Source organism: Pipistrellus hanaki (genome assembly GCF_964339955.1).
Source record: "Pipistrellus hanaki genome assembly, chromosome: 10".
NCBI classification, from domain to species: Eukaryota; Metazoa; Chordata; class Mammalia; order Chiroptera; family Vespertilionidae; genus Pipistrellus; species Pipistrellus hanaki.
In genome coordinates, this window is record NC_140512.1 from 60,630,306 (window position 1) to 60,657,890 (window position 27,585).

The 27,585-nt window shown below is 38.8% G+C and overlaps 1 protein-coding gene across 4 annotated transcripts in view; it reads right to left on the minus strand.

Moving 5' to 3' along the window:
• The window catches only part of PTPRZ1 (protein tyrosine phosphatase receptor type Z1), a 170,684-nt gene that overhangs the window by 4,602 nt on the left and 138,497 nt on the right, over positions 1-27,585 (minus strand). For 2 of the 4 annotated variants that reach the window (XM_084897130.1, XM_084897128.1), the window contains exons 15-27: positions 24,626-24,711; positions 22,540-22,560; positions 22,279-22,375; positions 18,861-18,943; positions 17,258-17,392; positions 16,566-16,700; positions 14,054-14,217; positions 10,421-10,556; positions 8,437-8,583; positions 5,158-5,251; positions 4,785-4,858; positions 3,905-4,033; positions 2,900-3,046 (exon numbers count right to left, since the gene is read on the minus strand). In XM_084897130.1, the coding sequence (XP_084753256.1) occupies positions 2,900-3,046; positions 3,905-4,033; positions 4,785-4,858; positions 5,158-5,251; positions 8,437-8,583; positions 10,421-10,556; positions 14,054-14,217; positions 16,566-16,700; positions 17,258-17,392; positions 18,861-18,943; positions 22,279-22,375; positions 22,540-22,560; positions 24,626-24,711 (1,448 nt within the window). The remainder of the gene's footprint in view (positions 1-2,899; positions 3,047-3,904; positions 4,034-4,784; positions 4,859-5,157; positions 5,252-8,436; positions 8,584-10,420; positions 10,557-14,053; positions 14,218-16,565; positions 16,701-17,257; positions 17,393-18,860; positions 18,944-22,278; positions 22,376-22,539; positions 22,561-24,625; positions 24,712-27,585) is intronic. The other 2 variants (XM_084897131.1, XM_084897129.1) reach the window with 1 other exon arrangement.

Genomic DNA, 27,585 nt, shown 5'->3' on the forward strand with positions numbered 1-27,585 from the left:
CCAATCAAACCATGGCAGTATGTGCCAAAGATGTGTCTGTGATGCTACATTTAAACTTACAAGGAGAAATCTTCAGTGTTAAAACTTATTTTAAAAATAACATAGACTTTTTCAGTACCACTATCACTCAGGTTTAACTGAAGGGAAAATGAGACAGCAGGACACTGGGGAAGATGCTGGCAAGGAGGGTGGTTTTGGTTTCAAGCTGGTCCCAGTTCTTTTCTTTTTTTCTTTTTCTTAATATATTTTATTGATTTTTTACAGAGAGGAAGGGAGAGAGAGAGAGAGAGAGCTAGAAACGTCAATGAGAGAGAAATATCAACCAGCTGCCTCTTGCATACCCCCTACTGGGGATGTGCCCGCAAGCAATGTACATGGCCTTGACCGGAATCCAACCTGGGACCTTTCAGTCTGCAAACCGACGCTCTACCACTGAGCCAAATCAGTTTCAGCTGGTCCCAGTTCTGATTCTTGCTTAAGTGACCAAGCAGCCTGTGTGACTTTAATCCCTTACACCTCTGACCTCCAGCTCCTGAAGTGTATGCAATCAAATGTTACATCTAAAAACAAGCAGCAGATGTTCTAGCTGGCTTGGTTCAGTGGATAGAGAGCATTGGCCTGCGGACTGAAGGGCCCCAGGTTTAATTCTGGTCAAGGGCATATGCCCAGTTGCAAACTGAACCTCCAGTAGGGGGCGTGCAGGAAGCTGATCAATGATTCTCATTTAGATGTTTCTCTCTTTCCCCCTCCCTTCCTCTCTGAAATCTATGAAAATATTTTAGAGATTAATAAAAAATAAACTTAAAAAAGCAGCAGAGCCAACAATTTACTAGTTCTAGTATATGAAAGTGCAAAAGTCAAAAATAGCCAAGAAACCACTGAAGAAGATAATCAATATAGGAGACTATCTCATTAGCTATCACAAAGTCTTATATCATAAAAGAATGAACAAGACCCTGTATTTTGGGCAGAGGCGTGAACAAAGAGACCAATACAATACACAGAGATACAAGAAACAAGCCCATACATATAGGAGAGAAATTTGATTTATGACTGAACTGGTATTGCTGATCACTAAGTATGCTGGAACAATGGTTATCCACATGGAAAATAAAGAAATTTGACCCTTGCCTTACAAAACATAATACAAAATGTCAATTTCAGGTGGAGCTATAAAACATTTAGAAAAAAGGATAAAAAAAACTGATTTTTCAAGCTAAAAATGGATTTTTATTTTTATTTTTTAGAAGACACCAAATGATTTCCTTATAAAAGTAACAAGAGCCTGTCTGGCAAGTCTCAGTGGTTCAGCATAGGTTGGCCTCTGAACCAGGAGGTCATGGTTTGATTCCGGGTCAGGGCACATGCCCGGGTTTTGGGCTCAATCTCCAGTAGGGGGCATGCAGGAGATAGCTAACCAATGATTCTCTCTCATCATTAATGTTTCTATCTCTCTCTCCTACTCCCTTTCTCTCTGAAATCAATAAAAGTTATTTTTTTTAAAGTGGGAAGAAAAAAATATAATAAATTTACATGGATTAAATATTAAAACTTTTATTCACCAAAAAAATCACAAATCACAAATGTCAAATCACAAACAGAAAAGAAGGTATTTCCAGTATATATAGTTGACTAGGGATTAGCATCCACATGCTCACTGGCCCCACCCCCCACTGACTGGTTGTTTGGCTGTTCACTCTATTTGCATATTAGGATTTTATTATATAGGGTAGGATATGGTTTACTGGTTTCAGAATTAGGGTATTGTAAAGTGAAACAACTAAAACATCCAAAACTTTTTTTTTGATTGTGAAGTTATTCTGAACTTCACATTCCTTACTTATCATTCCTAATATCTTTTAGTATTTTATTATGGCTATACAACAAATAATGTACTGTACTGCAGTTATGTAAATATTGACAAAAAAATTTAGAGTAATGCCTTATAGATAATCAAGAGATTAGTAAAACAGCCCTTGCTGGTTTGGCTTAGTGGATGGAGCATCTGCCTGGGGACTGAAGGATCCCTGGTTTGATTCTGGCCTGGATTTTGAGTTTGATTCCCAGTAGGGGGTGTGCAGGGGGCAACTGATAAATTATTCTCTCTCATCATTGATGTTTCTATCTCCCTCTTCCTCTCTCTTCCTCTCTGAAATAAATAAAAATAAATATATATTTTTAAAAAGAATTTAGTAAAACAATTCTAGTTCACTGCTTATTTTCAAAAAACTTCTTGCCATGGATGGTTTGGCTCAATGGATAGAGTGTCAGCCTTTGGACTGAAGGGTCCCAGGTTGAATCCGGTCAGGGGCATGTACCTTGGCTTTAAGCACATCCCCAGTGGGGGTTGTGCAGGAGGCATGCTGATTGATGTTTCTATCTCATTGATGTTTTTAACTATCCCTCTCCCTTCCTCTCTGTGAGAAATCAATAAAATATATTAAATAATAAAAAAAAGCACTTCTTCACTTATTGACTCATAAATTCCTGGAGAGCAATGCGTTAATTTACTAAGTAATATGTTTTCCATTTTATTTAGCAGAATCCAACGTAAAGTTAACACATGAGAACAAGGATTGATTCAACTTTTTTTTTTTTTAATTGTGTTTACTTTCAATTTAAGTTCCATTGGCAACTGTTCTGAAGTAAAAGAGAAATCTTTGTTTTCATGTGTGTGTAGAAATATTTGTTTTCCATTTAGTGATAATCAAGTATTTAATGATTCTACAAGATTTTGAAAATGAAAGTGACAAGTAAAGTAAAACTTACTATTTAGGTAATCTGTCTCAATTTGTAAGATATCAGTTTCCTTCTTTTTATTGCTGGAAAAGATCCTCAAAGAGCATATATTTAACAGGTGCTTAAGATGAAAAGTTTGTCATTTAGATTATAGCCATACCTGTGTAGCTTCTAAGATAAAATCTTGAATTAAAAGTTTTTCTTCATTAGACAGACATTTGTGTTCTTCAGCCATAAGAGTGACCTTAAAGCTTTCACAATTTATAGGCTCATCTTTATTTGGCCAATAAACAAATTCATCTTCTGCCTGGAGGATTAAAAACCAAAGAAAATGCTAGATTTTAATAAAATGTCTAATTAAGCAGGTTGTGAAATGAAGTTAACTGGTTACCATAGACAATTCAACACATTTTACTTTGAATTCAAAATTTACTCTTAAAATCTTGTGTATTATAAACCTGCAGAATGAAACTTAAGAACCCAAGTTATTGTTTTGTTATTTTGTTTCCTTGGTTTATCAATAACAAAGATTAGTGGTTGCTTCTATAATTGATAACTTAGCAGATGAAAGTCAAGTGATTTTAGAGCTCAGCAATTTACAGCATCATTTGGAACGGTCAGCATAACTTTAAGGATAAGAAATGAATCTCAAGATATAATTGCAAAGGCTAAATGAAATATTAATTTTATTTTATTTTGTGGTTTCTCCAAATACATATGAATAGTAGCATAGGGCATCCATGATTTTCTGATACTAAAGAAGTCCTTCTGATACTGGCAGTTTACTTTATTCCAAATTGGTCTTCTATGGATAGCCTCAAAGTGGGGGAATCTCCAAATATCTTACAAAGTTTTATTAAAAATACTTAGAAGCATATGGACTGACTACATTCATGATTATGATTGTGATTTTCTTAGACTGTGTCACAAAATACTTAAATTTAAATAAATTTCAACCTACCCTTGAAATTTATTCAACAATTTCAACAACGGTCATTCAACAATTTCAGACCTGATTGCATAACCAAACCGGGCCCAATAACAGTCAAGGTGCAATTCCAGTGACATTAATTTATTAGTTGCAAACATGACCTATCTGTTTGCTGGACTTCCAATGATTGTGAGCTCTTCAAGGACAATACTAACAGGGACCTGAGGGCCTTACCATGTTTTGGCCATCAGGAAGCATAACCACCAGCTGGGCGTTATGGTCCCATATCATCCTCCAGAAATCTTTGATGGTTTGGAGAAGGGGATGCTGCGTGATGATAAACTCGTTGCTCTGGTAATAACCCTACACAATCAAGAAGAAGGTAGATAAAACCTTGGCATATGACTTTACGTATTCAGAAAACATTGGTAAGCTTATGGCAGTCTCTTTATTTTCAGATAGTGTTTATAAATAACAATGTGATTCCTCCAATCAATGTTTAGGGGACACTGCTCTATGCCAGGTATAGCACTAAGCATTTTCTCCCCTTAAGTGGGTCATTCCTCCCAGCGGTACTATGGGATAAAAAATGCTATCCACGTTTTACAGGTGGTTAAGCAGATGCCCAAGTTCACACAGTCGTCAGCTCTAGGAGCAGACTTATCAACATGACTTACGAACCGTATTTCCTTCACTATAAAAAGTGGAAATCTAGAGAAGAATTACATTTCTCATTTCCCACAAATCCCAGCGACAGAGTGCCACATTTCACAATGCTGGCAACAGGGCACTTTTGGTGTCCAGAGGCCCTCTGATGGGTGAGCACATGTTTTGTGTCTATGCATCAGCCCTTATGGTGTTTGGATCCTGCACCTACTTACTTGCAGATTTTCCCAGTTCCGGCCTAGTTAAAGCATCAGGGAAGGCTATTATCTATCGCTTCTGCGGGGGGATTTTGGGGGGTAGGGGGGTGGTGTTGACGTCATCAGATCTGACTTATGTCCCCCAGGGCTGCTGCCCATGTCCCCAGCTACTGCCTCAGGCAACTCACTCTGGTGTTGGTCCTGGTGGTACAAACTGGCAGGCAGTCTCCCCAGCGACTTCTCTGACTTACCATGATATAGGAGGCATTGATGTAGTCTGTGCCTTCCCCGCTCAGAGACGAAATGCCAACCCGTGATCTTTCCACTGCAACACAGAGCATTCTGGGTAAACAACTGGGCCTCCCCCACTCCAGCCCCACATGGAAAAACACAGCTGCATGTCTCATACTGAGTGTCTGTGACCTTTAAGCTCATGTTAACTATGCATTTTGCAGTTTTAGGTGACACTTCAGGGTTTGAGATTCTTCTTTAAAAGTTACATAATTAGAAATATCTGAATGTATTGCTTTTGTCCTATAATGTATAAATATTGTTAAATTATTACAAGGTTTCTATTATAAATGAAAAAAAAATTTTTTTCCCCCCAAGATTCACTTATCTTACCAGGAATGATGGAAGAAGTTCTGTTCTTTTCCCTGTTGCATTGCTTTAGGGCTGTAGAATAGTCACTCTGCTGTATGTTTGATTGGCTCAGGAGCTGAGAATGGGAGTGAAGGGAAAATACAGGTTATTTCAGTAAAGTCACTCAAATACACACACACACACACACACACACACACACACAGTCCTATACATACACAGCCCAACCAAGGTAAGATACCAAATATAAATATATCTGACTTTTTTTTTCAAGAATTCCTTGAACTGAAGTTGTTTTAGGGAACTCCATGGCACATCCGTGTTTGACACCAGGAAAGTTGGAAGAAGCAGAGAATACTAGCTTCCTACTTGACTTGCAGCATCAGGAAGATCTTCCCCATGGCTTCCTCTGTGGGTGTGCACTCTCCATTTCCTCTACTTAAATCTCATGCAGTTGGGAGATGAGCTGCATACTGTGTGTGTGTGTGTGTGTGTGTGTTAATATATATGGGTATAGTTGGATTTTATTCATTCTTTTAGAACTCCAACACATGAGCAGTCTACTTGCTATTTATCTATTCCCCAATTACTGAAGGTCCAGGTCATTTCCAATGTTTTGCTATGTCCAAAATTGTAGCAATGAATTTCCCTTCTATATTTCTGAATGTTCACATGTGAGGATTTCTATAGAGAATTAGGAGTCACCAAGTGTTTAAATCTTTTGTTAAAATATATTTTTTATTGATTTCAGAGAGTAAGGGAAAGGGAGAGAGAGATAGAAACGTCAATGATGAGAGAGAATCATTGATCGGCTACCTCCTGCATGCCCCTCACTGGGGATCGAGCCTGCAACGCAAGCATTTGCCTTGACCAGAATCGAACCAGGAACTCATCAGTCTGCAGGCTGACACTCTATTCACTGAGCCAAACCAGCCAGAGTGTTCAGTGCTTAAGTTTTGATAGTTTGATATATAAAAAATGCTGTATCATGGTTTTGGTTTGCATTTCCTTAATTATTGTGAAATGAAGTACTTTAATGTTCATTAGCCATTTAGATTTCTCCTTTGAGAACTGTAGTTTCTTATTTCTACTTCACTGTCAGTTATTGATTTGTAGGGGTTTTTGATATCTTGAATGTAAACCTCCAGTCTGTTAAAAAAGTTGCAAATATCTTTCTCTTTAATTATATAGACATTTACACCCAATGTATTAAGTTTTCCCTTAAGTTTTCTGTAAATTATGTTTTTATTTAAAAACCCCTTCTCTACCCTGAACCCTTGAAAGATACATTCCTCTAATAGTTATAATACTTAGCGTTCACCTTGAGATACTTAAAATCCATTCTGAATAATTTTAGTATTTGAGGTGTGGTAGCAGCCTAAATTTACTTGTTTCCACATAGAAATTGTTCTAATATCGTTTATCCATTAGTTCATCCTTACCTTACCTCACCTAATTTACACATGTGCGTGGGTCCTTTGGCTTATTTGTCTGTTTTTAAATATTATTATATCTGCATAATAAGTCTTCCATAAGTAGAACAATACATTTCTATTTCTTACTTTTCAGTATTGGTTTGCATGTTTTGGGACTTTTATGCTATATTAATTTTAAAATCAGTGTCAAAAAAATAAAATAAAACCAGTGTCAAACACAAAAGCCTGACATGTGATAGGTGTCTCATATATATTAGTTGAATAAACAGACATGCAAAATTTATTGCAGAGAAATTTTCCTATGGTTAAACTTGAATCAATACCTTTCCTTATACGACAATAAGCACACACACACACACACACACACACACACCTGCATTTCCTAGTTGTGATGTTAACAGAAAACAGTCAAATGTCCCTCTTTTTCAATGGATTCTGATGTCATAATTGATATTTCCATTTTGATCCTGGCCATCTAGTGGAAGCCATATCAGTTCTCCTATAGAACTGTGTCAGGGATAACGCATAGTGAAATGCGGAATATGAGTAATATATATGTATTTTTTTAATTAATGGAAAAGCTAATGTTAACATTTAATATTTCCTTATTATCTGTTTCTGGGAGCCATGCTGTGCACTTTTCCTTAAGCGTTCCTTCCTGCCTCAGATAAGCTTGGCTGAGGGAAACATTCATGTTTTCTGACAGGTGCTCAGTTCAGCATTCACCTCTCGCCTTCCTCTTTTAAAAAACAACAACACATTTTATTAATTTTTTACAGAGAGAAAGAGAGAGGGATAGAGAGTTAGAAACATCGATGAGAGAGAAACATCGATCAGCTGCCTCCTGCACACACCCTACTGGGTATGTGCCTGCAACCAAGGTACATGCCTTTGACTGGAATCGAACCTGGGACCCTTCAGTCAACAGGCCAATGCTCTCAACTGAGCCAAACCAGCTAAGGCATCTCATCTTTCTCTTACTCCTACAAAGTGCAAACAGTGCTAAGAGGGCAACACATCAGAAACAAATCTTCTATGTTGCAGGCTGGGAGAGAAAGGAGGGGGAAACCCAAAATCTCAAGGTTTGTTAACGAACTCTCCTGGATTTTTCCAATGTCTTCCAAATTCTCCCCCGATAGTCCTTCTTCAGAACTTGGCCCTGTCTCCCCGGGAATCCCGGGAAGTAGGAGGTTACTACAGGAATAACGGGAAGCACAGTAACTCCTCCATTCCTCTGGAAGCCTCGCCTCTGCAATGCCCATCCCAGCTGGCAGGCCGGGGCACATCTGCTTTCTGAGCTCTCTGCTCCCTGATTTCTGGGAGGCAGAGAGCTGGGCTGCAGGAGGAATAATACTAAACAACAGCAGAAACACCCCGTGCCCTCCTCCCCGGTGCGCGCGGCCTTGGGACAGGGTGCGGGGGAGGAGTGGTCTGCAGAAGCTATTGTGGTGTCGCCTCTTCTCCTTCAGGGGCTTCAAGTGGGGCAGGCTTCTCCCCAGGAGCAGAACAGCCCTCCCGGCTGAGTGGTCTGGCTTTTTCAAAGCGAGAAGAGCCCTTGTCCGCTCTGTATTGTCAATCCTGTCTGTTCATCCTGGTGGGCTGGGTGCCCCCCTCCCCATCCCTGACCGAGTCTGCATTTATAAAAGTTGGTCTAGTTTCTGAGAACTTTTTCTCCTCGCCACTCCAGAGGAAGGTTCTCCTTGAAATGCACCACGTGGCCTCGCTGCCGGGGGCAGAGAACAATAGGAGCCACTGTGCCAATAGCTCTCTGGGCCCATCCCCGTGGCCCTGTGGATGCGGAGAGGAGGAGGCAGGCACACTCAGTTCTGTGGGCAGAGAGGCCCGAGGCGCTGCCAAGAGGACTCACCTTGAATTGTTTCTCCAGCTTTGTTTTGCCCGTGGGCCCGGGGATGAGGAGCGCGTTGACATAGGCGTGAATGTGACTGTCGGGCACCTCGGTCTCCTTGCTAAGTATGGCCTCCACCAGCGCATCATGAATGAAGACATACTGTTCCTGGCGAGGCAGGGACAGTAGGGAATATTACTTCAGGCTTTCCTTATGTGCATCTAGGTATAAAAGCAGTATCTTCCACAGAAAGACAGAAGGAGTTATACTGAGGGTGGAGAGAGAGCCACAAAAGATTGCTTATCAGGCCAGGCAGGAAGGCAGGGGGAGGGAGAGAGGCAGTGGGGGCAGAACACAGCTCTGCTCTTCCCTCACCTCTCCATTCCTGTGGACTCACATCTGTGGGAAGGAGGCAGGTGATTCGGGGAAGCAAAGCAATGCCTCTTCTCTGCCCTGCCTTCAACCCAAGGCCCACTTCCACCTTCTGCATGAGGACTTCCATGACCTCTCTCCCTCGGATGGGTCTGCCCCTCTGTCCATTCTAATGCTCCTTGTCGCCAGTCATATATAACTTAGTGTAATGATTTATACGGTTTTTAAGAGTTATCTTCTTTTCTATGAATAGGACTCTTTTTCTCTAGATCAGTGGTTCCCAACCTTCTTTTGGCCATGCCCCACCTGAGCATCTCTAAAACCCTGATGCCTGTCCCTGTGACATATAATTCTTACTATTCACAAAGTGAACTCCTATTCATGTGGAGGAAGCATCAAAAGCCATTCATTTGGTCTAAACAAGCTTCCAAAGACTATGGCATTCATGAAAGAGAAAAATAAAAGAACGAAGGGACAGTTGAAGTACTGAGGAATAATCACTGAGAAATTGTTTAAAAAATAATAATAATACAAAGCAATATAAAAATAGCAAATAGAGTTTCAAAACATATAATAGAGAATTGAAATGCATAAATATGTCACAAGATATATTTATATACTGTATACGAGGCCCCTAGAATCAGAAGAAATGCAAAAAATTCACTGTTAATAACTCATTCTCAAAAAATCCAATTGCCCCCTATGGGGTGTGTGCCCCACACTGGGAACCTCTTTTCTAGTCTTACGTGACTAGAATGTCAGTTCTCTTATGAAATGAAATTTGGTTTGGTTTTAAACCTGTTCAGTTTCCAGTCGCTTTCAAGCTGCCATCAATAATTTTCAATTTACATTCCTTTCTATTTAGACATAGCAAAAACCAACACAGATATGCAGACTTCTCCTGTGCCATAGACATGTAAAGAATTTGGGCCTAAAAATGGATAGAACTTTAGCATAATGCATACTTTTTAAATATAAAAATGAATCCATTTGTTTACTACATGGAGGAAAAACTTGAAGATTTTGCTAGCAGATGACTCATTTTCTGAATCTTCTCTGTAACTGGTGTTGCTTTAAAGATAGTTCCCATTTGATCACAAAATAGACAAAACTTAGTTGGTCCTTTAATGAATTATATACAATTACCTCTTATGGGTTGAACTGTGTCCCCCACAAAAGTTGTGCTGAAGCCTTAACCCTCAGCACTTCAGAATGTGACTGTACTTGTAAACAGAATCACTGCACATGTAAATAATTGGAATGAGGTGGTGGCTAGTCACAGGAAAATGTGGACCAGGACACGGAGGGAAGAGGGCCTTTTGAAGATAGAGACAGGAGGTGGAATTATGCTGCTCCATCCCAGGAACACACGTGCTACCAAAAGCTCGAAAAGATAATAAGGGATCCTTCCCTAGAGGTTGCAGAGGCAGCATGGCCCTGCCAACTCCATGATTGTGCACTTCTGGCTTCCAAAACTATGGGGCAATCCGCATCTGTTGTTTTAAACCAGTTTGTAGTACTTTATATGGCAGCCCCACCAGACTAATTCACCTGCTAGACAAACACTTGTCTACCCATCGCTAGCATTTTAATTCCAACCCTTAGGTAAATAAAATTATCCTTCTTCTCATACCTCAGTTTGCACCAAATAGTTTCTTTGTGAACGAATGTGTTTTAAGAAGCCGAATATGTTGACGGTGCCTTCATGCTGAATTTGCTGCAACATGCTGTCCAGCACAATGTATGTGCCTGTTCTCCCAACTCCAGCGCTAAAGAGAACAAACAAACAAACAAACAAAAATTATTTCAATATCAAGCACAGAATAAATTGGAAGATAGGTCACTATCAGCTGTCTTGTAACTTAAAATAATTTCCTTCCTCGAGCAAATGAGCCACATAATGAATAATTAGCTACCCAAAACTGTAAGTAGTTGTTAAACATATGCTTCAAATGACAAAGTTTCCATTAATTTTTTTTTTTTTTGCTACCAGTCAAACTGCAAAACAACCCATTTCTGATGTAGATTTTAAAAAAAAAAATTTTTTTATTGATTTAAGAGAAGAAGAGAGAGGTAGAGAGAGATAGAAATATCAATGATGAGAGAGAATCATTAATAAACTGTTTCCTGCATGCCCCACACTGGAGATCGGCCCACACCCAGACATGTGCCCTTGACCGGAATTGAACCCGAGACCCTTCAGTCTGCTGGCTGATGCTCTGTCCATTGAGCCACGTCAGACAGGGCTCTGTTGTGGATTTTTATTTTCAATAAGTATATTTATTATTTAATTTATATTGCACAGTGAAAATATTATTTGTCAGAGCATAATAAATAGACAATCTGAGAAAAATAAAAGCACCAGTGACACCAGATTCTGAAAAAAAGAAAAAAAAGAAAGGTCCCTGGGTCTGTATTGCCAAAGAGAGATATTTGTAAAGATTTCCGCATTAACAGGAAAAAGAATTCGATCAGGCTTACAGCTGAAAAATATCATTTCAGCGAGAGCGTGAAGAATAAAGCTTAACTTCAGTCATTTCTAAAGGGTCATTATCTACTGACTTCTTCAAAGACTCTACTGAAGGGACAGAATTCACAGACTGGATTCCTTTCAGCTGCTCCAACAAGTGGAAAGTGCTAGAAAGGAAAATTGGCACCTGCTCTGCACAATACCCTGGTCCTTCTCCATTTGCTCGGAAACAATTTCTGACCTTCAGAGCCGTTTTCCTTGCATCTTCCTGTTTCCCTCAGCTTATCTTCAGGTGAACAGATAAAAACCTCAAGACAGATCTCTCAAACTTTGTCTGAAGAGAACTCCTGAGATAGGTAATTAGAATATGTCAGATAAGCTGTAGAGCAAAGGAAAATGCTTGCTTCTATGAGAACACAGGTATTGCTTTGATGAAAACACTGCACACAGAGAGGGATTTGATTTCTGTGGTTACAAAGCGTGGTGGAGAGTCAACACTCAGGAATGGTTAACTGCTTCTTTTATTTTAACTGAAAAATAGCACCTGGAACGGCCAATGTTGTTTCCTTTCTCTGTTATATCATTTTGTCCTTATCATCAATCCAGGCTTGGAAATTAAATGAACTTGGGCAAGGATGAATTGATAACACATTCAGTAGTATATATTAGGGAGAACTCAAGAAAATAAGAAAAGGGTTTTAGATCCAAAACTGTTTTAAAACAACTTCAAAGTATACTGTCAAGCCGAAACTGGTTTGGCTCAGTGGATAGTCCCAGGTTCAATTCCAGTCAAGAGCATGTACCTTGGTTGTGGGCACATCCCCTGTAGGGGGTGAGCAGGAGGCAGCTGATCAATGTTTCTAACTCTCTCTTTCCCTTCCTCTCTGTAACAAATCAATAAAATATATATTTTTTAAAAAGTATTCTGTCAAATTCCTCACATTCCATGTGCTTCGTTTTCTCTAATGTAAGCCTGGCATAATAACTCTACAACAGCTCTGCCAATGTGGCTCGGCTGACTGAACATTGCCCTGTGCACCAAAGGTTGTCAGTTTTGTTCCCAGTCAGGGTACCTACTTGTGTTGTAGCTATGATCCTAGTAGGACATATATGGGGGGGAACGATAGATATTTCTTTCATATCAATGTTTCTCTCTCCCCTCCTCTCTCTAAGCATGTCCTTGGGTGAGGATTAAAACAAAACAAAACAAACCCTCTACAATAGATTATTAAGTCCTAGGAACAGGGGTTGCTTCTCAAGCATTTTTATCTCATGCCATTATCTATATATATAAAAGCCTAAGCAACTGTTATGACCAGCCGATTGACCAATCAACCAGTTTCTCTGATGCGCACTGACCACAAGGGGGCAGACAATCAATGCAGGAGCTGCCCTGATGGTCAGTGTATTCCCACAGCCAAGTTCCTGTGGCCAGCCAACCTCCCATGGTACCTCTCCCCAACTGGCTGGCCCCGATCGGCCCCTAGTCAGGACTGGGCTAGATGGCCCAGATTGGCCCAGATTGCCAGCCAGGCTGAGGGACCCCATCTGTGCACGAATTCATGTGCTGGGCCTCTAGTATTGTATAAATGTTTGTTTAAGTACAAAATATTGTTCCACCTGCCTCACATGGTTAATAAGTTGAAACCAAATTCAACAGTCAAATAGGATATAATAAACATTATAACAATACCTGATGCTTTGAAATATTTAGCAATCAAATTGTGAGTCTGACATATTGATTACCTAGTGATCAATATTTTTGAAAACCTGTATGTAATTTCATTCCCCTCATGAAACTGTTAGGGGCAAAAATAGAATATAGGGGACTAGCCCTTGTGGACAAAAGAGGCACATGCTAATCTGGCAAGCTCAGGGAAGGCCTGCATAGTGGTCTTGCAAACTCTAAGACCTAAAGTAACCACAAGGATGGTCCTAAATTAAACTTTAACTAAAGCAGTTGTGGTGGGTAGTCACATCACATGCCAGCCTCTTCCCTGATAAGGTCAGTCTTTACCTGAACTGAGCCTATTGTCTTTTGGCATCTCCGATAACACATCTTTGAAATGTCAGGGTAACTTTTAACTTCCTCCTCCCCCCCCCCCCCCCCCCCGAACCCTCAAGGCACAACCAAATGCCAAATGCCCGGCATGCCAGGACAGACCACAAATTCCTTCATTGTTATTGTTATCATGTTAATTGTTGCGGTTAACTATCCTGCACCCACCTAAGTAAAAGAAGTGTGTGTCTATCATTTTATTTTTTATCCAATCCCAGAGGTTCCGCCTCTCCCTCTCCCCCCTTTTGCTTTCTCCCACCTCTAATCTATCACCAATGAAGGACATTCTGACCAGGCTGGGAGTTGTATGCCCCCAGGACCTGGGAGTCAACCTTGGAATGTGGTCCATTCTCATTCAAGAATGACAAAATGAACCACCTTGCTGCCCAAACAAAGGTCTCACCCCAGCCTGAATTAACTACTTCCCTATACCTGTAATCCCTACTTCTCCGTGCAATCTTTGTCCAACCCTATATAAGCAACTGGTTTAGGGGGGCTGCAGAGCAGATTTTTGCGGATGACTTGCTGCTCTCATTGGAATAAACACTCATATATGATTCAACCCTGTCTCTGCTGAATTGGCTCAAGTAGTAACCGGCAGCCTGGACCCATTGGCTGTCCGGTTCCAAAACCACTTCATGAAATCATTCCCATTTTGGCAAAATCTTGGTTCCACTGATTCCCTTGTCATCAGCATAAGCAAGTCTATGGGTTAGAAGCCCATCTCCAGGACTCACCTGCAATGGACAACCACGGGCCCCACCGCGTAGCGCTTGGCCTGGGACGCCTTTCTCACGAAGGTCAGCACGGGCAGTGAGTATTCTGGCACTCCCATGTCGGGCCACTGCGTGTAGTGGTACTGCGTGACCACACGCCCACTGGGCCTTCCTTTCTGGGAGCCCTGGAAGAGACCAGACAGCCAATCACAGGAATACATACAAATCACACGGGACTCTAAAGCGGCTTAGGGTTCATAGCTGGATGTCATCAGCCTGTAATGAAGGAAGTGTGCACACTGTTGTTTGTGGTGGCTGATCTTAGGTGTTGACTTGGCCAGGCTGTAGTGGCCTGTGGTTTAGTCCAGTGGTTAGCAAACTCATTAGTCAACAGAGCCAAGTATCAACAGTACAATGACTGAAATTTCTTTTGAGAGCCAATTTTTTAAAAACTGATAGATCCTCCTTTCCTCCAACTGATGGACAGAGAATGATGTAAACTCCACGTACAGCCCGGACATTCCTGAGCACTGAACCACCAATCAGCACCTGCCAAATACCCTAAGCCCCTGATTCCTAAGTCCCTAGGTCCCTAATCATGTGCCTTACATGCACAAACCTTCACAAAACCTTTCAAATTAGCCTTCAAACCTTCTTTCTATGTCCTTCAAAAATGCATAGCCATGCCTCAGACCTTCCATTAAGTATTTCTATAAGGCAGGGGTTGGGGGGCAGGGTGGGGGAGGCGGGAAGGGAACAGGCTCCGCAGCCCTTCCCAGGCTAGCCAGGCCTCTAGCCTCTTGAGTTCCAAACCGGGAGGATCTATCAAAAACTTAAACTATATAGTTAGGTACATTGTTATTAACTTAATTAGGATACTCCTAAGCTGGCCTTTGCTAAAAACTCAAGGGGCCAAAAAGCCACATGTGCCTCGTGAGCCGCAGTTTGCCGACCACTGGTTTAGTCGAACACCAGATGTTTCTGTCAAGATATTTTTATATGTGTTTGACATTTAAATTAATAGACTTTAAGTAAAGCAGGTTAAGCTCCAAAATATGAGTGGGTCTCATGCAATTATAGATGAAGGCCTGAAGAGCAGACTGAGGTTTTTGAAAGAGGAAGGAAGGAATTCTTCTCCCATCTGTAACACAGATACTGCATATATATATATATATATATATATATATATATATATATATATATGCGCGATTTGATATGTATGCTATTTTGTTGTATTGACAATAAGCTTCAAAACTTCATATGTCAAATTTGCTGAAGGTGTTACCATCATAGATATTTTTATGCTTAAAAACGTTGAATTTCATGCCAAAAAAGGAGCATTTGCTGGAAGTTTTAATTCATTACTTTATTTTGAAGATAAGTGCTGCTGAATACCTCGGGAAAATTATGGTGAACATCCATCTCAAGATACTTGTGAACACTGGTTAAAATGCTTTAAAAGTGATATTTTTCTATGTGAAAGACAAAAGATGTTCAGGTCAAATGAAAAAGTTTGAGGACCAACAGTTACAAGCATTATTGGATGAAGAGGTGTTGCAAACTCAAAAACAACTTGCAGAAAGATTAAACGTTGCTCAGCAAACAGTTTTCAATTGTTTACAAGCAATGGGAAAGGTTTTAAAGGAAGGAAAATGGGTGCCACATCAACTGAACAAAAGACAAATGGAAAACCGAAGAGTCATTAGTAAAATGTTGCTTCAATGGCACAAAAGAAAGTATTTATTTTTTTATTTTTTTTTGCATTGAATTGTGACTGGTGACAAAAAGTGGATTTATTTTGAGAATCCCAAACGCACAAAATCATGGGGTGATCCAGGTCAACCATCAACATTGACTGCAAGGCCAAATCACTTTGGAAAGAAGATAATGCTTTGCGTTTGGTGGGATCAAGAAGGTGTGGTGTATTATAAGCTTCTAAAACCAGATGAAACTGTTAATACTGATCACTACCAACAGCAAGTAATCAATTTGAACAAGTAATGCTTTGATCATGAAACAACCAGAATGTTCCAGAAGACGTGGCAAAGTAAATTTGCTTCATGATGACACACCATCACACACTTTAAAATCAGTTGAAGACATGTTAAAAGATCTTGGCTGGGAAGTATTGACCCACCCACTGTATTCACCAGACCTTGCTCCTTCAGATTACCACTTGTTCCGATCAATAGCACACGCACTTTCTGAACAGCACTTCACAATACAAAGAAGTAGAAAATTGGGTCTCTGAATTGTTTGCCTCAATACAAGAAAAGTTCTTGTATTGTATTAGGACAGTATCCACAAATTACCTGAAAGATGGGGAAACATGTAGCTAGCAATGTACATTACTTTGAATAAAGCACTTTTGATGTTACTCTTGAAATTATCGTGATTTATTTTATTACAAAATCCGATATTATTAACGGTACACCCAATAAAAGCGCTTAATGTCTTTATTATACATTTTTACCCTATTTTCCTTATACCACCCACTCACTTGAGAATGGGCCAGATGTGTTTATGGACTCACCTTTTTTATCTTTGTGTTTCTAAGGGTAAAATTTCTCACAGTATAATAGGCAAGCATTTGAACACTCTTCTGAGTGACCAGAAAGTTCCCATACTCTTCACTACCATCAGCAGGCCAGTACTGGTCACATTTTCTCTGCAAAAGGGAAAGTAAAGATGCTTTTTCCATATCCAATGAACAATGTACTGGGAAGAGGGGGCCTTAAGGTCTGAGACTGTGACAGGAATGGACTCTCGCACTATCCTAAATATTTCTTTCCTTTCTAAGTGATACCAGATTGGCTGAAGAGGAGACCAGAGACAGATCAAAGAAGCAAAAGGACAGTGCAGTTATCTGGTCCAAACTTCCCTTTTTCAGATGAGGAAAGTGAGGCTGAATGTATCTAGTCACCTAGGGCCAGCACTGGAATACAGCTCCTCTAAATTATAATCAGCTTCACTCCACATTGCTACTTAAAGAGCTCCATTTATCTTCCCCAAACTATAAAGAATGCATTTCAATAGCAGATAACTGGATTAATAGTGAAACTTTTTGCCCTAAAATGTTGTTTTCCTTTAGTTGTCATACTTCCTGGAAAAGAATCCTGATGAGCTCTCCTATCTTTGGCTGCTTCCTAAAGCTGACTCCATGAAAGCACTTTGAAGTGCCTCTGGTTGTTACTCTGGGGATGCCATAAGGGATTACCCACATACCCTTCCCTTCTCCACGAGGTTTGTGATCATGACGATGACTTCCACATTATGCTCCCATATCATTCTCCAGAAATCTTCGGCTGTGCACTTCAGGGGGCCTTGAGCAGCAATGTAAGCTTTTGGTCTGGTGTAACCCTGAAGAAATAAATGAAAACATTTCTTAATAACTGATTTGTGTGCCATTTTTAACAATCTAAGACTTACATTTTTAGGTCAGCACATTTTTTTTTTTTCTATAAAAGAAAATCGTAAAAAAAATAAACCTGCAAAGCTGGATAAACTTATTAGTACTAAAAAAAATATATAGCAACTCTTCTTTAGCTACATGTTTTTGTAGAAAAAGAGGTGTACCATTCTGTGCATCTTTAATCCAAGTATATTTACTCTAAGTCTATGGACTTTGCTTAATATCTGGTCCTTAAATGTGCTGCTTTGAAATGTGGTCCAGGCATTGGGACTCAATTGTTTACAACAGTTAGGAAACCTCTGGTGTCTCCTTACCCTTTCCTTGGTGGAACTGAGCAACGTTAATGATTAATAACTATGCTTCAGTGAGCACCCATTGCTGGCCAAGATGCTCTACAGACATTGACTCTAATCCATAAGCTATTGATACATGCTAAATGGAAGCACCATCCTCATTTGAAGGTAAGGACACTGGAGCTCAGAGGAGTTAAGTGGCTTTCCAAGCTCCCACAGCTAGCCAGCGGCAGACCTGGATTCAAAACGGTAGTGCTGACTCCCAGCCCCCTGTTTCATATGACATACTTATTGCCTTATCTGGAAGCAAGAAGTGGTTGCCTACAACAAACCCACTGTGTACTTCTATTTGGTGCTCGCATCTTTGAATTCAGTGTTCCACACAGCATAAACATGAAGGCAGCAAGACTGAGAGCTCACTATCAGGAGAATAACGGAGCTCCACTGACATTCTGTTGACCACAGTGAAAAACCAATTAAGTTAGTCCCTGAGGAACTCTAACAGGTCCTACAAAGCTGGTGTCCTGAGGGATGCCCAAGGTTATGAAGATTGATAACTGGTTAGGAGTAATCACTTTTAGCCAGCACCACCTTGGGAGATTTTCCAGTAAGGATTTATTGATCATCTGCTATCTACACAGCATTGTGCCAGGAGTTCTGGGACATGTAAAATAAGCACTGGTCCTGCCCTTCATATTGAAGGGGTTATAAACCTTCCTAAATCCCTTCTTTCTTTCTTTCTATCTATCTATTTATCTATCTATCTATCTATCTATCTATCTATCATCTATCTATCATCTATCATCATCTATTATCTATCTACCACCTATTTATCATCTATCATCTATCTACCTACCTACCTATCTTTCCAGCTATCTATCTATCCATCCATCCTACCCTCAATATACATTCCCAGCCTGAATCCCTCACACATCTAGAAGATAAACCATATTTATGAGCTGGACTGTTATTCAGTCTGAAATCCTTTAAACAGGGAAATCTCTCACCACTGATTTGTATTTCTTATTATCGATCATATAACATGTATTAAATACTAGTAAGTGGCACAATAAATTCTTACTTTAATATAACTTCTATAACATTTCATTTAAAGCATGCTTACATCAACATAATTGGCATTGATGTAATCAGTCAGTTTGCCATCTTTTTCAGCAAGTTGTGCCAGCTTAACCCTACTATGGTCATCTGTAAAAAAAAAAAAAAAAAAAAAAAAATTCATTATAGCATGGACTACTTTTCAGCATAAAGGTTCTTTCTATTTATGTAATAATTTGTCAAGTATAATTAGAATCAATGCGATGTAATTTACTATAGCAGGCTTTTGGGGACTCCAGAGATGACAAAGATAAATATAAAAATAACAAGAGCTTCTGACTTCAAGTTTTCTAATGTAGAAGGTGAGAATGGACATGCACACAGAAAGGAAGGCTGAGGCGTTGAGAGAGGTACAAAGTAGTAGAGGGGTATGAAGGAAGAACCTGGATAGGTTTGGGATGATAAACATTTTTGTAGAGATTGAAATCTGAACTTGACATCTTAGATGTCTAAAGGTGGATCCTGGGCTGTGAACTGGGAGGAGCCACTGAAGGGAGAGAAGAGTGATGGGGTCTCAGCTCTGCTTAGAATTTGACTTCATTTTTCTCTAAGCCTACTGGTGTATATTAAAGTGTGATTCCAAACGCTTGAAGCATTGCTGGTTTTTCTTTCTGGACTTCTGTAACAGTTACAGCAAACAGCTCTATCAAGGGAAGAACCTCAAAGAGGAACTCCTGCAAAAGGAGGCAGGAGAAAGGTTGCCCAACAACAGACATGGATCCTGCCTTGTCCATGAAAGCCGTACTGACTTCCACACTGTGTACTGTGGCAATTTAAATAAATTGAAATGAAGTGTGTGGGATTAGCTGCATTTCTGCAGAGAAACTATTTGGGAGAACTACAGAATAAGAAAGGAAAATGTTAACGGAAGAAAACATGGTAGTTTCACAGGGCAGACTATTCTTTTCAAGGGTAAAGAAGTGAGTACAGACCAATCAGTGACAAGATTTAGAGATATTCAGCGACATTAATGCTTCTGTGATGACAGCTGCTCACACAGGCGCAGGGATATAAGCAGAAATAATGTACGGCAATGGAAGGAGGGGTGTGAGGCAGGTTCACCGATTTTTGTACTTTTGTTCTAATATATTTCAATGGATGTTACTGGCTAAAATTTCCGAGTTGTTTTTCTCCATCTCTAAAGCAGGACTGTTAATTACCCATCTTGCCAGATTGTTTCAGGAATTAAACAAAATAATGTTTTGTGGGTTTTTTTGTTTTGTTTTGTTTTTTTTTATCCTCACCTGAGGATATTTTCCCATTGATTTTGAGAGAGAGTGGAAGAGAGAGGGAAAGGCAGAAATATTGATGTCAGAGAAAACATCGATTGGTTGCCTTCTGCACATGCCCCGACCAGAGCCTGGGTCTTGGAGGTGTATGCAACCGAGGTACGTGCCCCGGAACGGAATCGAACCCGGGACTCTTCAGTCCACAGGCTGATACTCTATACACTGACCCAAATAGTCTCAGGCTAAACAAAATGATGTTTTTACAGTGCCAGGCACATAGGAGTTGTTCAACAAATGTTCATCTCCATCTTCTTCTTAGTTACCTGCTGGGCATTTTCTATTTAGCTTGTAAAGGGAATAGTTTAACAACTTCACCCTCTCCAAGAAGCAGCTGAGTTTTGTGTGCAGCCAGGCAGTTGCTTCAGTTGAGGAAGACAAACATGAAGGGGGACCTTCTACTAAAAAAATAAACACTGGTGTAAGCCCCATGGAGAGACAGGCAGGATCTATGCAAACTATTTAGAAAAAATGTAGTAACAAAGGGAGGCGAGTGCAGTTTCATTGGCCTCCAGAAACTAGGCTGGAACCAGTATTTAAATAACCAGGCCGGTAATACTATGTTCATATGGATCTAGGGAAGCACATGGAATATATAAGAAAGAATGTAAGTAGAGATTCAGGAAGGGGGATGAAGATGGATTGCAAGAGATGGAGGGGAGGGAATATAGGAGAAAATCAGAGGGAAGAGATATAAGCAAGAGGTGATATATACAAATGTTGCATCTTCAGCTTGTACACCTGAAACTAATATAATGTTGTATATGTCAATTATACTTCAATTTAAAAAACAACAACAGAAGAAAGATGGTAATTTCATAGGAAAAAAAAGAGGTAAACTTGCATTAAGGAAAAGAGTTATTGAGAAGAAAAAGAGAAACATAACTAAGAAAATAAAGGGAAAGAAAGAATCCAACTAACCCTTTACAAGACCCCAGGAAGAATGACAAGACAGGGAGGAAAGAGTGGAAGGAAAAATAAAGTCCAAAGAAAATATACCTTGGTTAATAAATTAACATAATAGTAAGTAGATCTCAAATGCAAATAGGACCATGGAATTCCTATATAATAAAAAGGTAATATGCAAATAGACTGAACAGTAGAACAACTGAACAACCAATCAAAGCATAATAGGCTAATGATATGCTAAGGCTGCTCAACCACTCGCTATGACATGTACTGACCACCAGGGGTGTACTGACCACCAGGGGGCAGTCAACTGGTTGACCAGTTGCTATGATGTGCACTGACCACCAGGGGGTAGATGCTTTGACCTGTAGAGTCTGGTAGATAGGGTCTAAGTGAGATGGGCTGGACACATCCTGGAACCCTCCTGTGGTCCCTTCTTGACCTGATCATACACCAGTGGGGTCCCTCAGCCTGGCCTATGCCCTCTTGCAATCTGGGACCCTTTGGGGGATGTCAGAGAGCTGGTTTCAGCCCCATCCCACAGGCCACGCCCCTTGAGAGGGCGCCAGACACAGGGCTCATGGCTGGCAAGCTCTGCTATAGCAGCTCAAGCCTCTCCTGATAGGGACTGATTGGGTGCAAGCCCACAGAGGCACAGTGGGGCCAGGATGAGCGAGAGTTGTAGGTAGGAGCTGCAGGTGGTGTTGGACTGGGGCTTTGGCCAATTCCTGCAGGGACCCCACCCATGTACAAATTCGTGCACCAGGCCTCTAGTACCAGTATAAATAATGACAGAAACCATAAGAATAGATTTATAGTCAATAGAACCTGAGGAGAGGACTGGATTAAAATGAGTTTGTTTTATTTAAAAGAAACAGGGAAGTGGGAAGTGGGGGGTGGAACGACGTTAACCAAAAAATTTATATGCATATATGCACAGCCCATGGACACAGACAATAGTGCTGTGGGGACAATTGTAATACTTTCAACAATAAAGATAAATTTAAAAAAAATAAAAGAAACAGGTGACCTTAATGGCAAAATGCATTTAAATCATAGAGATAAATTCGATCTATTATCTAACACGTCTTATTCCCAGACATAAAGGTTTGGCAACAGCAACAGCAACAGCAACAACAATAGGGCTGCTGAGAAGACTTGAGGACATTGTTTAAAGGTATAGCAATGACAATGGTAACCAAGTCAGAGCTGAGTGAAGGACATACTTACAGGCAACGATATTTACGTATCGGTTCTTGTGCTTGTTGTCTGGGTGGTTGGAGCTGTCTGCCGTGATACCTAAGTCAACAGTACAGCTCTGCACTTCCTGAAAAGAAATTGTACGTGCAACATTTTCACACATGTCCTTTCAGAGAAAGGGCCTTAAAATATAATGAAGACAAAACAAACAAAAATAGTCTATCTAAAAAATTTTTAGCATGTTACAACTAGTTCTTGGCTAAGAGAAAATGCAGTGAAATAATGCCTTACCTGGTAAAACTCTTTCAGTGTCTAATGAGGGAATGAATGCCAAATAAGTAAAGAAATCAAATTCCACAGCACACGACAAATGAGAAAAAAAAGTGTTCATATTAGGTTTACAATGGAAAACTATGATCATGCAATAAATACATTTATCAAATACAAAACAGAATGTTTCAAACATGTCACATGCAAATCAAAATTTCTAACAATTTGGAACTTTAAGATTATGTGAAAGGAAAAATAAACATTTTTAAAAAGGACAGTGGTACGATAATATGATGGTTTTAAAAAAAATTCAGATGAGGAAACCCATCTATTTGAGGACACATTTTGTCATATTAGTTAGATTTGCTAATAACCAAATATAATGCTATTTGATCACTGTAGCACTATTTGAAACTGAATTAATGATACATATTTTTGTTTGAGTAATTTTAAAGAATAAAACACTTCCTATTAGGTGGTTTGAAATAGATTTAGGGTTACAAAATATTAAAAATCTCCAAAAACTTTTTATCATATATTTTTTGAAACAAAAATTTAGATAGCATTACGTACTTTCTATATACTGACCCTTTTTAATTTAAACTTTAATGGGTATAGAAAATTACTTCTGGCAATTATCTTTAAAAATGAGCTAAAATTATTTTCAGAGATATTTTCTAATTATATGAGTTTGAAATTAATAATTATTTAATGTTAAAATAATAACATGAAAGCCTTATACTTTTTTGAGAAAGTATATAACCCCAATATGAACCTGATTAATCACAAATGGCCCACCCTCTCTCCAAGTAAGCTTTTAATGCCTTTTTTTGCAGCAAGTCATTCTGACTCTAGATTTAGAAACAATTTAATATTTAAAAAGTATAACATTATTAGTTACTAAGCTAATTATTAAGTTAATGAAAAGTTTTCTTTCTTGACTCAAACTGTGAGTTAAAAACAATGGAATTAAAAAACACATTCTTGAGGTTATTAATTTCATTATTACAAATAGCATAGTAATATTCAAAATGATTGTATAGTTGTGAAAGCGATAAACCTGCTTTAGCCCATTTGCTATCAGCAACTTTATTATAAATTGTCTATTTTTTCTTGATGGTTTTTCACATTTGGAGAATCAGACTTATCTTTGGCACATTCTCCCTCTTTCAATTACAATTTTGTTTGAGGTGAGTTGGAGTTGGGCGAAGGCTGACAGTACGATAGGTGACCCTATTTTAAAAAGTCTGTGAACTGATAGTTCAATGGGCCATGATAAATTCACAGCAAATTATCTGCCTCATCTACCTAGGAGTATTTTAAGAGATGTTACTAATAAAATTTTCATTGATTGTAAATTTTAAATGCTTTTAAGTGCATTTTTTTTTTGAGAAATTGGGATGTCACTTTGTATAATATTTATTATATCTGTATAATAAATGTTCCTGCATTTACACTGCTGTGATGTTTATAATTAATTTTTGTATATACTTTGGCTGAGAAGCATAAAATTTAGTCATTTAGCTGAAACCGGTTTGGCTCAGTGGATAGAGCATCGGCCTGTGGACTGAAAGGTCCCAGGTTCAATTCCGGTCCAGGGCATGTACCTTGGTTGCGGGCACATCCCCAATAGGGGGTGTGCAAGAGGCAGCTGATTGATGATTCTCTCTCATCAATGTTTCTAACTCTCTATCCCTCTCTCTTCCTCTCTGTGAAAAATCAATAAAATATATTTTTTAAAAATTTAGTCATTTAGGGTAATTTATATAATTTAGAAAATTAAAAGAAATTAGTGTTACTAATGCCTATTATTTTTAAAAAGAATGCTAGATTTCTGTATTTTATGTGCCAGTATTAACTATGTTTTGTTTTGTTTTTTTTAATTTTTTCATTAGCACAACATGGCTTTTTAAAATGGAAAACCAATTTTCTAAATTATATGATAATCATAACACATCTCCTAAACACATATATTGAACTAATATTCTTACTAGAAGTGAAAATGGTTTCAATGGTTTCAGTAGACATTTGAAAAAATAGTCTACTGCTGAATCGTTTAAATTTGCCATTTTCCCTATTACTTAACATAGACGTAGTAAAACCGTACCTCGAATTCTTCAGTAAACCCACTACTTGCATGTAAGTCTGCAACATGCTTTGGAAAGTGTTTTATTGGAATTGCTCCGACATCATCTAAGTGAATAAAAAAAAAAAATGAGGTTGGAAAGGATGATTCAACTTACATGAATGTGCCTCCTATTATAAAGACTTACTAGGAGGCTTCTTCTAAAAGAACTTCAAAATTCAATTATTCTTATAACCTCAATGAAACCTTTAGCAACAATTGCCAATGTTTTCTATATTTACTATTTACCATAATCTGCATTTTAGAATTCTGATTAGATGAAGAATCTCTTTTTCCTTTTTATATTCCAAAGAGAGAAGAGTTCATTTTCAATGTTAAATGATAAATACCACCAAAGCCTCACTTCTTATCAGTGAACTGCAACTCTTTATGGCCAACTTTCTTTAACATGGGTATGAGTTGCATGTAAATTCTAGGGGAAAATGCAGAAACAATATACTTTCAATTTTACCACAGACATGATATATAGTGCAATTTCAGTTTTTAAAAAATTGTATGGCTCACTGTGTTACAGTTAAATAGTAAGATTTTTTTTACAGTTGAAAACATTTTTCCTTTATTTTCTATGTAATAGAGAAGACTATTCATTGAAAATGATATAAAAAATCTTTGGGACGTTTAATCTTTAGTATACCAAGAATTTTAAGTTGAATATACTATGAAAACAAAGTTATCATATCTGTGAGTTAATTGTGAAGAGGCCAAATTATTTCAACTGGCTCTATTTTTATTCCTGGAAAGACTTTCTTCGATTAAACATATTACTAGTTCACAGCATGCAATTTCACAAGTGATTTCTCTGACAAGGAAACATCAAACACATTTCACTGGAAACAGTTATTTACATCAACAGCTGTTCAAGCATCCAGGACATTTAATATTTTTAAGCCTCAATTACCAAGAATTGATTGATTAAAAAAAATTAGAATCCATCTGTTCTCTCTCTTAGATGAGTATACCTGAATACTAACATTGAATTAGCCAGTTAAGTTTAAGAAACTCTAGACAAGGGTGTAACTCCACCTTCACACCTCCTGGAGGATCTTGCCTGCAAGTAGCTTTTATAAGCAGATAAGGAAACAGAAATAATTTGTGGCATCAAAATTGTTGGTTCTTTACTAAAGATCCTTCAAATCCACCGATGCTATCCCGCACAGGTAAGCTCTGTGCACAAGCACACGGACTACTTTTTATTTAAAATTTTGCTATTTTGCTGATTACTTTTATGAATTGGTCTGCAAATAAGACCCAAATATCTTTTTATTTTCCAATTTCATATGAAAATGCACACATTTGGGTGATCAAGAGTGCATTTTTGAGAGCTGAGCAGGGAAAAAAGAGGAGATCCCTTGATCACTATTCTGAGAAGCAGAACAGGGATTTTGGATTTCCTAAACAAAGGTCCTGATCTTGGATTAACTCTTTATATTGTTAATAATAGCCTATGCTGGACTTTGGATAATATTGTGGTTAATTTGCATACCCAGGCTAACAGGATATGTAGAAGAGTTATGTTTGAAAGTGAAGGGGATCAAAATGCAATAGATAACAGAACGGAAAGTCTCAAAATCCCTTATATGTCCATGAGAAACTGTGCTGTACCAGTGATTGGCAAACTGTGGCTCGCAAGCCATATGAGGCTCTTTGGCCCCTTAATGTGGCTCTTCCACAAAATACCACCTGAGGGCACACACATATAGTGCGATTGAAACTTCTTGGCCCATCTGCAGAAGTTGGTTTTCGGCTCTCAAAATAAATTTCAATCGTTGTACTGTTGATGTTTGGCTCTGTTGACTAATGAGTTTGTCGACCACTATGCTACACTAACATAAATACACAGTAATTTAATACGAAGAGTTAAATAGAAATAAAACAGTAGCGGGCCGAGACTGGTTTGGCTCAATGGATAGAGCGTTGGCTTGGGAACTGAAGGGACCCGGGTTCGATTCCGGTCAAGGGCATGTACCTTGGTTGCGGGCATATCCCCAGTATGGGGTGTGCAAGAGGCAGCTGATCGATGACTCTCTCTCATCGATGTTTCTAGCTCTCTATCTCTCTCCCTTCCTCTCTGTACAAAATCAATAAAATATATTTTAAAAACAACAACAACAACAACGAAAACAGTAGCAGATTAAAGACATAGTTGATGAAAGGTGAAAAACAGCCAAAGATGTCTAATTCCTATGTCTGTTAAAAGTTACAAAGAAAATACTTCTCTTTTTTCCATTTTTTAAATCATGAGATTTCCAAAGATAATATCAGGTGAAACTTGTGTCTTTAGCAATAATATATATATGTAGTCCCAGAAAATTTAAAAAGAGGCTTCTGTAAAATGGCCACGTGGATGAATTTCTCCTCTTGTTTTCCCTGACTTGATGACTTTCCATGTCCTTATCTCACCTTCTATCTGTGCTTCTTCCATAGGTCACACATTTCTAGACAATTCCTTGTTTGTTACCTCTTTCATGCTGAGAGGTTGTACAATGGTAATAAAATAAGTGTCTGGGAATGTAGTCATAGTGTGAACTCGAGGGTCAATGGGTGTCTTCAATGACACTGGCTGATTCTTGCATAGTGTTAATTAGGCAAGTTCTGATAAAAGTCGTTGATTTTTTTTCTAACAGTTAAGAAACCTTTCCCCACACAAATGCAGATGGTCAGAAAGAACTAAAGATTCTCCTCATTTTTGTTATTTTGTCCTATCTACCCTACTGCACTGGTTTAGTTCATTTTTTGTTTTGTTTAGGTTTGCATTAAAAGAAGCTGAAAGGACCAAAACTCAGCATTATTCTTAACTAATACGTTATTGCTGTAAATGCTTATGCTCTTTAACATAGTACATCTGAACAATTATAAACTATTTCCCCACATCATGTGTATGGTTAAGAATGTTCAAAATCTCTGAGAACAAGTTAGACAAC